At 37.4% G+C, this 11,616-nt stretch overlaps 1 protein-coding gene across 1 annotated transcript; it reads right to left on the bottom strand.

Moving 5' to 3' along the window:
• Positions 1-3,431: 3,431 nt before the first annotated feature.
• On the bottom strand, positions 3,432-8,189 carry LOC126593302 (TOM1-like protein 6). Its single transcript, XM_050259338.1, has 9 exons — positions 7,768-8,189; positions 6,957-7,035; positions 6,738-6,836; positions 5,835-5,948; positions 5,591-5,754; positions 5,367-5,448; positions 5,201-5,286; positions 4,800-5,096; positions 3,432-4,572 (listed from the first exon to the last, which is right to left on the bottom strand). The coding sequence occupies exons 1-9, from the start codon at positions 7,899-7,901 to the stop codon at positions 3,666-3,668; spliced, it is 1,962 nt and encodes a 653-aa protein (XP_050115295.1). The 5' UTR covers positions 7,902-8,189; the 3' UTR covers positions 3,432-3,665.
• Positions 8,190-11,616: the final 3,427 nt, after the last annotated feature.

Here is an 11,616-nt window from a genome sequence, read left to right as displayed (position 1 = left end):
TTCACTTGGATAGCTGTTTTCTTCACTTGGATCCTTATATCCCCCCTCAATCGTATGCTCAAGTGAACTGAGCATAAGATTGCGATAGTGTTGTTGAAACAAAGGTGTTGACAACCCTTTTGTATGTATATTTGTTGATTGTTCAGCAGAGGATACATGTTGAACAAGAAGATCTCCTCTAGTAACCCGTTCCCTCACAAAATGATAGTATATCTCAATATGTTTGGACTTGGCATGAAACACTAGATTGGTTGAAAGTGCAATGGCTGAGATGTTTTCACAATAGATCATTGGATAGAGTTGAGTGGGAACATGTAAATCACAAAACAACTGTCTAACCCAAGCCAATTCTGCAACTGTGATTGCTAAAGCCCTGTACTCAGCCTCTGTGGAGGACCTTAGTTTGTGTGCTGCTTCTTTGATGCCTAAGAGATTGGATTTGAACCAAGAAATATAACAACACATGAAGTAGATCTTCTTTCATTTGGGTCTCCATATATGATTGTAAATGTGTTGGTCATGGCCTGAAATGAATACCAAAACTTGAAGTTCCTTTGAGATATCTTATGATTCTTTTTACTGCAATAACATGGGATTCCATAGGATTGTGCATGAACTGACATGCTTGATTCACTGAGAATACTATATATGGTCTTGTAAATGTGAGATACTGAAGAGCTCCAACAATGCTTCTGTATTGCTCATGGTTATGGTATGGCTTTCCATCATTCTTAAGTAATCTATGATATGGTAGACATGGTGTAGCACAAGGCTTACAATCCTGCAAATCAACTTTTTTAACCAATTCATTAATATACTTTGTATGTGATAAAAATAGCCATTTATGGTGTATAATTGATTTGTAACCCCACGAAATAGTTCAGTTGTCCCAAGTCTTTCATATCAAACTCTTCTGTGAAGCCTGTAATCACATTTGAAATTAGCTCAAAGCTACTACTTGTAAGTATCACATCATCAACATATAACAATATGACCACAGTGCCTTTGGATGAATGCTAAACAAACAAAGAAGGATCCGCTTGTGAAGCTTTGAATCCTAAGCCTGGTAAAAAACTTGTGAACCTATCATTCCAGGCTCTGGGGGCCTGTTTAAGTCCATATAGAGACTTTTGTAATTTACAAACATAACTTGGTAGATGTGTTGAACTTTGAAATCTCGGAGGTTGTTCCATATACACCTCCTCTTGAAGAACTCCATGCAAAAAGGCATTTTTTACATCCATTTGTTTAAGGGGCCAATTGAATTGTGCAACTAATGCAAGGATCAAGCTTATAGTTGTAGGGTTCACCACAGGACTAAAAGTCTCTCCATAGTCAATTCCTTCTTCCTGGCTATACCATTTTGCCACAAGCCTTGTCTTAAACCTTGCAATAGATCTATTTGTATCTCTCTTAATTATGTATACCCATTTACATCTAACTAAGTTCTTGTTAGGTGACAATGGAACTAGAGACCAAGTCTTCTATGTATGTAGAGCACTAATTTCTTCTTTCATGGCATCTTGCCATTCTGATACTTTTGAAGCTGCTTTGAATGATTTTGGTTATGTGATGGATGCTTAAGAATAGCTTATGAATGTAGAGAGAGCCTTTCTTTTGAATATTTCATTTTTGGACCTTGTTTGCATATGGTGAATATTCATAGATATGGGTAACATAACTTGCAGTTGCTCATGTTGAAAATCAGGATCCACAAGATCAGGATACTATGTAGGAGAATGAGAACCAGGGTTTACATTTAAGCTTTGTGAAGGGGAATGAACAAACTCTGAGCCACTAGATGCAAGTGTGTCTAAGGAATCTGAGGCTCTGGATGCTGTCAAAGAATATGAGGCACTAGATGAATGCAAGTTCATTGGATTTGTGGCTGTAGATGTTGATGAATGAGTATGAGATGTAGGTGACACTACTTGATTTTGTAATGAAATGGATGCTATTGTAGGATTTGGAGAATGCTTATGTGAAATTGTAGGTGATGACACTAGTAAATTGAGTAATGGTGCTGGATTAAAATACGGAAAAGTTGTTTCATCAAACAAGACTTGCCTGAATATATAAATTCTTTGAGTGATAATGTCTAGATAAATGTACCCTTTATAGTGATCTGCATATCTTAGAAAGACACGAGTTTTTGTTTTTGGTTGCAGTTTGGAGCTATTGTATGGTGTAATCAGTGGAAAACATACACAACCAAAGATTTTCAAATGACTAATATTTGAAATCTTGTGAAATAAGGGGATTTCATTTTTAAAATAGCACATGACATTCTGTTCATCAAATATATTGTTGCAGCATGAAACTAGGATTTAGTAGGTAAATGTGCTGTTAGAAGTAATGTAATTTCAATTTCTACAACATGTCTATGTTTCCTTTTTGCCAACCCGTTTTGTTCTGGGGTGTGGGGACAAGACCTTTGATGTAACATGCCTTTTTGTGATAGAAAATGTTGAAACTTTGTGCTTACATCTTTCACCCCCACCATCACTTTGTAAGATTTTTGGTTGTGCAGAAAATTGAGTACACAAATAAGCATAAAAATGCACAAATGTTGTAAAAACTTTTGATTTATTATTTAAGGGGAAAACCCATGTGCATCTAAGTACATTCATTTATGAATGTTACATAATACCTAAGTGACACTTGTCAATAGATAAATAGATGAGCTGTTATATATTCTTTCTTACTTAGCTAATATTGGCAACTAATCTTCCTCCTTATCTCAACTGTAATTCTAACAACTTGTAACAACGTATAATAGCTCATCTATTTATCTATTGACAAGTGTCACTTAGTTTGACCCTTGATCTTCTCTTCACTTGGATAATTGTTTTCTACTTGGATCCTTATAACTGCTTCCCCCATATTCGCCGCCAAGCCAATTCCATAGCTCATCGTCTGGCTCGATTCGCTCTCCACTCCGGTGGTGACTGTACTTGGATTGATGATCCTCCCTCTATTATTAGTGACCTTATTGTAGAGGAAGAATCTTATTCTTGTACTGTCTAGCCTCTTTTGGCTCCTCGGGCCAAGCACGACATTACATAATTCTTGATGGCACGAGCCAGCCTAGCACGGGCCATGCACTCCTGACTCAATATTATCAAAACGCAAAAATACAACCATGCCATGGGCACGGGCTATAAGCCTCTAAATACATCAGACACGATGCTGCCTTAAACCAAGAAACCAGTCTCAAAGCTTCTTCTCTGCTTTCTCTCACTTCTCACAACACTTGTCATGGGTTCTTCTCTCATTTGGATCACGAACGTAGCCAAGTCATCTAAAACGCGACTACCTCGGCAATCCATAAAACTCCTCACGTTACGCCTTCGCTCAAAAGCAACGAAAGTAAAATTTGAAGCAGAGAATCCGAAATTCTGAATGCTCAAAAATATATACAGCTATAAACATTCTGAGGATTAAGGGCTTATTGGCTTCATTTCAATATAATTAAAAGCCTTAGTTTATGAAGAAAAATGCTAGTCTTTAGGGTCAAATGATTCTGCTGAAAAGCTACACACAAATGGTGACCAATGACAACCGCAAATCTATAAAGCATCACAAACCGGGAGACGACGCAGATACTGATATACAGGATATATTCACAAAGCTGCGTCCCGGTTCATAATCTGTACGACATTATCTCACTTCCTCCCACCTACCATACCTTGGCCGGCAGCTCCAGACAAGCTAGATGATGTATTGCTGCTTGTCATCTTAAGCTTTCCATCTGCATTGCCAAACACATTCAGATCTTCAAATAATCGGTACGTGGGAATGTAGGGCTTTTGTCCTGCTGAAGGGGCAGGGCTCCTAGGACCGGGGCTCGTTGAACCTCCGTTGCTATCTATCCCATTCATTCCCCTTGCAGGGAACGAATTGAAGTGGTGCAAAGGTCTAGCTGATTGTGCTGGACTATAAGATGTGGTTGTGTTGGCACGAGGAGTTGAAAATGTATTATTGGCGGAAAAATGGTTTTGGCTAGAATATCCCGGTGAAGCTGCCCACGGTGGAGGAGGGTAGGCAGACTGGTATTGAGGATATTGAGGTTGAAATTGTGACTGGAATTGGGGCTGAGGCTGAAATTGTGATTGCGGTTGGAACTGTGGCTGTTGGAGGTGGGATTGAGGTTGTGCTTGCGCCCATGGAACAACATAGCTGTTATAGGATACCGTCCCCGGATTTCCAGGATAAGGCTGGGAAGGATTGGGATTTCCTTGTATGGTGGGGGCAACAGGCTCCTGATGTGTGTTACCATTAGATGCTGGAACCGTGTGCGGGTCTGGTGTGGTGTGAGGGTTGGATGCTAGAGCATGAGGGGTGTTGTCTGGGGAGGCAGCTGTTGTTGATAAAGTGATACTCAGAAGGTCGATCATGTCCTGCTCTTTTGTTGTCTTAACCGGTGCTGGTGGATCAGCCAGAACTAATGCATTGCTTGGAGCGGATGTTGTGGCTGATGGATCTATTGTGCTGCTGGTGCTCACCAACGCCAAATTATCATTACTTCCACTAGATGTGTTTTGAGGAGGCACCGACCGTGGTTTAAAATGCCTGCATCCATAAAATAAGTGCAACAGTTGTGAGTTAACTTTCACCAAACTATGAGATTAAGAGAGATACGAGGTACACCAAAAGTACTTTATGCAAGTTATCATTAAATCACAAAACGGCAAAACTAAACCCAGCAATGGTGGAAACCATTGGCATAAGAAAAAAGCATTTCTATGAACCATAAAAAGAAATTGAAAACAGAGAAAGATGTCCAGTCATGCACAAACCTTCGAGCTAGCTGTGCAAATTCATCTTCCTCTTCTTCGTCTTCATCAATCTGGATCCTGGCCATGGAACCAACTGGTGCAGATACATTAGCATTAGGTCTTGGACTAGAGTCACTTGTGCTGGAATCTTTTACTTCAGTCTGCTTGGAACTTGACGCAAACTTTTCAGTCGGTTGGGGACTAAAGCTTGTAGCTTGAGTTGGCACAGGCAAACCAGAAACTATAGCATCATGTTTTGCAAGCAGACTTTGCATCCTATCGTTCAAATCAAGACCCCGAGCAAGAAGTTCTTCATCTCTAGACATTACCAAAAATGTGAAACGTTAAATATTCACTGCTTGAGTATGTTTTATGGGCTTGTTAATTAGAAAAAAGAAGTGACGTTAAAAGCGTTCTCTCACCCAGTTGTAGTTAGCATATGGATCAGTTTTTTCTGGTTGGCACGACATCCATTGACAAGCTCCTCTATCACTTCATCTTTTATGGCCTACAAACAAAGAAACAAAAGGTAAATATCTTACCCATAAGTTGTGAGGAAAAAGTTGAAAACATCATAGTTCCTCATACCAAACGGTCACTAGGGTTCACAGCTTGCAGCATGTCATCTAAGAGCTCCAAAACATTCCTCATAGAATCCAGGTTTGACAAACTAAAAATATTCAAAAGAAAAATCAAGCAGAGGAATGAATAGAAGATAGATCTTAAAGAAATCCTTAACAAGAGCACTAACAAATGCAGAACGGGGGAACAGTAAGGGCTAACAGGTAATCAAAAAGTGGAGTTAAACTCACCTTAGATTCTCCATTTCTGTAGCCATTGTTTCATCGAGCCTTCTTGAGGAATTGCTAGGCATTCCGTATCCAGCTTGAGTGTGCCTCAATGCTGTATTTGCAACAGGTGGTGTAAATATTGGAGCTGCTTCTGATGCACGCCTGGGAAATTGTACTCCGGAACGCTGTCATTCATGCAGTGTACTTTTATTAAATAATATCATAATCATAAAACTAAAAGCTGAGCCAGATAGCTAAAGTATACCCTTAGTTCCTCGTATGCCCAGTAGTACTGAGGATGTTTTCCAGCAGGACCACCGAAAGCCTCTTGCCAAGAGTCCAGCAATATCAAGATTTTATCCCGAACCTGCATATCTGCCTGAAATCCATATATATGTTTCAAAGTGAGATTGAATATACTTAACCAATGAAAAACTAGCAGGACTAATTAGAGTCAAATTGAACAACGATTAATAGGTGAAACAGAAAACCAAAAAAAATATGTCCACCATATGGGTAAAAAAGGTTCAACAACCAACAATGCTTAAGCTGAGTGAAAAGGCTTCGATGTGTCACATAAACACACACACTATAAAGATGCAGTAAATAAGTCATGAGAAGAAATGTCATAAAAGTGTGAATATTCTACATTGAGACATTGCCTGTCATCAAACTCAAAATTTGTATCAAATCCACAAGAACAAAGCTTTTCAAAGACGTAGAGAGGCCTTGAAAACCACTAAGAACCCGTCATAGACCACTAATCATTCTAATACCAAACACACGTTAAAAAGAAACCCACTTACAGGATTATACAAAATGACACCCTCAAACATACATATCAGCGTGTCTAAGGTCTAAAAGAATAAACAGGTCAATAACTTTCAACAACGACCATAAACCAGAAAGAAAGTGCAAATTAAACCCGCAAAGTCCTAAGAAAAAACTATTTTAAAGGCCGTCTTGTTAATACATATTCTAGAAAAGTTCGAGATTTCCGGTGCAACACGTTTGAATACACGAATGCTCTCCCTAGACTCAAGATTATTAATCATTGACAAAAACAAAAGGATCCAATGACAGCTTAATGAAAAAGAAACCGAAAAACCATAACCAAAAATTTCTCTCTAGCTCAAAATACCCTGCCAACAACACATTCAATACTTACCCTCTTTCTCACAATTTTAACCATCTCTCCTAGTATATTTCTCTCTGCAATTTGAACATGGACATAATCACCACAGTTCTTCACCATTGTCTCCAAAAGCTACAAAAGTAGATTAGCAAACCATTAGGCATACTTAAGGAAACATTTTATCGGACCAGAAAAAAATGCATACAGATGGCTTAAATAGGAAGAAGATAAAAGGCTTTCAATAATAAATACCGTCAAGGCTAGAAATTGAACTTTGGGGCTCTTATGCTGCAACCTTTTCTTAACAGCTTTTACGACATCTTTTGCCTGCCTGAGAAATTTAACACACATCAATCAACGAACAACCACAAATATGAATTTTGTTATACGAAAAGGAAAAGGACAACCTACAACAAGCTTGGAAGCAACAAAACATCTACATAACTTGGCTCTACAGAACAAGATTGAAATAAGTCTGCCTATGCTAAAACTAAAACCATGAATATAATTTCGTACAAAGCGCGTAAGCCCCTATAATTTGTTTCTAACCCCAAAAAGGAAAATAAATCCAGAAACAGGGAAAGTAATTAATAGTGCAAAATGTTAAAAATTGTTTGCACCAGATATCTGCATATATGTCGAAATTTACACTTTCGGCCTCTTCGAATTTCCCTTATCTGTTTCTGGAATCACTTAATGCAATCCAAATAATTGACACACTCCAGCAATTTTAATCCACTTACAGAAACTAAAAATATCAAACAATTCAACAATAATATGATTCGAAAACTTCAACATCAATCTCTCCCTCCATTTCTCCCATACACAAAATTACAAATTATAGCGACAAAAAAAAAAATTCATTAACAACCCTTTTTGTTTTGGTGTAACACAGATAACATCAAGCTGATAAATTTCCAATCAATCAGAGAAACCCTAGGCTGATAGAAATACAAAGTCAACTCAAAAAACCAAAACAAAAAGAAACAAACAAAACCCAAAAAAATTCTAAAAGCAAAAAGCTTTGAGTTGAATTACATATACATATATACATGTAAATTACCAATGATGAGAATTGACGGAATCGCAGATGTCTATGTTCATAGTCCAATCCGGACTTATCAGAAGATCGCTCGTCGCCTTGTCCACAGCCACACTCGCCGAAGACGACGATAACGACGACGTCGCAGCTATCATCTTTCTATCTCTCTCTCTCCCTAGACTTTCTCTCTCTAGACCTTTCTCCTTCTCTCTACGGTGGATGGAGGGAGCAGAAAGAAAGAAGGAAAGAAAGAAACTTTGGCTCTGTTTATCGACAAAAAGTAACGAAATCCGCTACTAAAAGCATAACCCACAACTCACTTTCCCGGAAAATTCACCCGCCATGATTATTTCTTGTTTGGATAGGTGGAAAATCTCGAAACCCCAACAAGAATAAGAAAGAAACCGAGTTTGGATTCTCTCTCTCTGTACTTGTTTGTTGTATATAATATATCCGGAAGCTGCTGCCAAATTTAGCATGCTTTTCCTCCGAACTAGTTGACTGTTGAATTCCACCACCTCACGCGCCACGTGTAATAAACGCGCGAACAGCTGCTTCGGCGTACATACCTCGTCATCTACGGTCACTATACTGTATTTTTGTACACGTCGGACCTTGGCAAAGTCCTTTTTCTCCTTTTCCTCTCCTTTTCTTCCTTTTTCATTTTTTTTTCTTTTTACATATTATTTAAATTTTAAATTCGAGTTTAGCATGACAGCTTGTTTCACTCTTTATTCTAATTTTTTACGGTAATTTGAATAAATTCAAGTATTATCTTTTCACTTCTTAAAAAATTAAAAAAAAAAACATGCGACATAAATAATATGATTCATAAAATTGACATAATTCTTCATTTTGTTCATTGAGATTTGAAATTGATAAAAGTGGTCATTCAGTTCGTCCACTATTAATCATTTTGATCATTACGTGAAAAATCTTCATTAAATAAAGATAAAATAATCAAAATAATTGATAATTGAGAAACTACGTATATCGATTTCAAATCATAGAGACCAAAATAAAAAGTTATGTCAATTTCAAAAAGCATTTTAACAAAAGAGTTTTATTATTTTAATATTATTTTAATATTATTTTAATATTATTTGATAAGCAAAGGTGAGGTTAGGGTTATAGTGGGCACTGGGTGAGTGGTGGTAGAAAAGTCAGGAGGGAATAATAGAACTTTTTTGTGTTTGTGGATAAGAATTAGGAAGGAAATAATTGATAAAGTCTGGGGCCGGCCTTGTCTCTTTTTTATTTTATCTGTGATATGAACCATGCAAGGTTTCCACTAGACTCATATCTTCTCTTCCTTCCTCAACAACGTATCCTTTTACTTCCAGAAAAAGAATACTATTCTCGTATATTTAATTTCATTTCGTTAAAGAATCATATCGAGTAAAATAAGGGTGAGTGTAATTTGTTCTTTTTCACTTTACTTTCATGTGATACGTACACCATGTTTATTTAAGTTTCTTTCTTAATTCATTTTTATGCGTTGCATGTAACATGTGGACCTTTTAACATGGAACACCTTTCTTAATTCATCTTTCTTAATTCATTCTTAATTCACACACTTCTCACAGCACGAGTGTAGGAGTGTATAAGGATAAAGCGTTAATAGCTGCATTCTAAATTTAAGTTTTAAGATGACAAGATCTTAAAGCTGATAAAATCCATATATATTTTCTGAATTGACTATCTTTTAGCTTTCTAGATTATTATTAAAGAATTATGAATAAATATGTTGGCTTCTAAAAATAATAAGAGGATAAAATTACAAAATTGCAACTAGGTAATGCTAAAGAGTTTCAAAACCTTTGCAGAAGAATTACTTGAGGTACAGTATGTTGAATATATCACTGCCAGCTCATCAAAACAGTTGTAAAAGGATTGGATGATGTAATAGTTAGTTGAAAGAGTTTGTTAGAGTTTGTTACTCAAAGCTTATTAGCTAGTCCTCTAGTCAGCTATATATAGTTATTGTAAACAGATAGTAAGATTAGTTCATTGAAGTTCAATACAAAACCTTCATTCATTCTTTCTCACATTTCTCTTCTCTCTATAAAACTTAACTTCTTGGTTTTATAATTGTTCATCTCTGTTATTTCTCCAATGTAGTTAACACAGTCTAACTAGTACAATCCAATGTAACATAGAACACAAGACAATGATATTTAATTTCTTCTTTTTTATAACCAAAAAAACCTTGAGATCATCATCCCTTTTAAAATTATGTAGGTGGATTTTGCTTTAGCTAATCTTTGCTACCGTATAATTATAAGAATACAGCAACAAAAATACTCATACCAATTAATAATTTAATTCTAATAATAATCATACAATCCTGATAATAAATAATATTTATCAGGATTATATTATCGAGAGATAATGGACAAAATTTTAACCTACACGAGTGCTTGTAGACTTTTGACCTCAACAATGTGATTTTTGAAAGATCAACCCATTAATTAATGTATCTATTGTTTCGACCATAACAGAAAACTTCTTATCTGCTACGAATTAAAAAATATATATAGAGTGACAAATAATAAATGAAAATCAGTTATGATCTTAAAAAGTTAGCATCTCCACTCTTTGTATTACCTCTCGAATTATACAAGTTTTAAACCCACCATGGCTAGCAGCAGGGACGGAGCTACTATAAGCTCACTGGGGCAATGGCCCTACTCATTTTTTATTTGTAGGAGCAAAAAACTAGATGTAGTGCGACATGGTTAAGTAATACACCCCACTTAAAACCACTTAAATGAAATTATGTAATCTTGTTAATATTTGCAACACTCCATCCAGGATTAATGACTACCCCACATACAAAGACTCCAAAGAAAGTATAGAATGGTTGTGAAATCGGATGGGAGATCAATATGAATGATAACATAATTGCATACTAAAGTAGTCATACTTGATGTATTGATGGTTGTCTTCAGTAGTATAGATTACTAAGTAGTCTTGACCAAGGAACAAAATGCCGATAATATCGGCGATTCGCCGATATTATCGGTTTTTCGCCTGACCGATATTTTAATAGGTATCCAAAGGGTTTTCGTCAAAATATCGCGATATTATAGATAATATCGCGATATTTCCGAAATTATTGCGATATTTTTGGAACTGGGCTACTCGGAGAAGAACGCCGGAAATGGGTGTGCCGATTCCCGAGCCGATTTCGTCCCAAAAACCTTGCAAAAACACGATTAAGATCAAGATCTAAGCTATAGAGCGATTGAAAACACAACCACAATTCATATGCATGAATCAATCGAAAAGGTAAGAAGGTGAGGGACCGGGAGTTAACCTGACCACCGACGGCAATGGCGACGACGGCGACGACGACGAATGCGCTACCTTTGCCATAGTCCCCTAGAGCAGTACAAGCTCTCTGGATTTTGTTCACCAACGAGATCATGTTCTCCATTCTTGGCTTAGGAAGTTGGTGGCGGCGGCGACGACTACGGCGTCAAAATCAGATCGCCTGGATCTGAGGCGCGCTCGAAACTTTGACATTCAAAGACCTAGATCTGCGATGGAGACGATGACGAGGGGCGAGTGGCGAGGTCTTTGTGCGTGTGTGTGGGAGACGATGACGATGACGAGGGGCGATGTCTCTATGCGTGTGTGTGGGAGAAGGGAGAAGAGAGATCTCGAGATCTGTGTGTGTGTGTGTGGGAGAATGGAGAAGGGAGAGAAAAGAGAAGGATAGAGAGAGAGAGAAAGACCTCAGTCTCTGTTGGAGAGAAGAGAGAAGGATCGAGAGAGAGACCTCAGTCTCTGTCTGCGTGTGTGATGTGTGTATGCGTGTGTGATCTGTGTGTGCGTGTGTGTTGGCGTGTGAGTCTCTGTGTGTGT

The sequence above is a fragment of the Malus sylvestris genome, chromosome 12 (assembly GCF_916048215.2).
Source record: "Malus sylvestris chromosome 12, drMalSylv7.2, whole genome shotgun sequence".
Taxonomy (NCBI): domain Eukaryota; kingdom Viridiplantae; phylum Streptophyta; class Magnoliopsida; order Rosales; family Rosaceae; genus Malus; species Malus sylvestris.
The sequence above is the reverse complement of the archived record's forward strand: the minus strand, read 5'-3'. Positions and strand labels throughout refer to the sequence as shown.

Coding starts and splice junctions, on each gene's coding strand:
- LOC126593302 (XM_050259338.1), bottom strand. CDS start 7,901: ATGATAGCTGCGACGTCGTCGTTATCGTCGTCTTCGGCGAGTGTGGCT. Junction 6,837..6,956: donor TTCAATTTCTAGCCTTGACG/GTATTTATTATT, acceptor CTACTTTTGTAG/CTTTTGGAGACAATGGTGAA. Junction 5,949..6,737: donor TTAAAATTGTGAGAAAGAGG/GTAAGTATTGAA, acceptor TATGGATTTCAG/GCAGATATGCAGGTTCGGGA.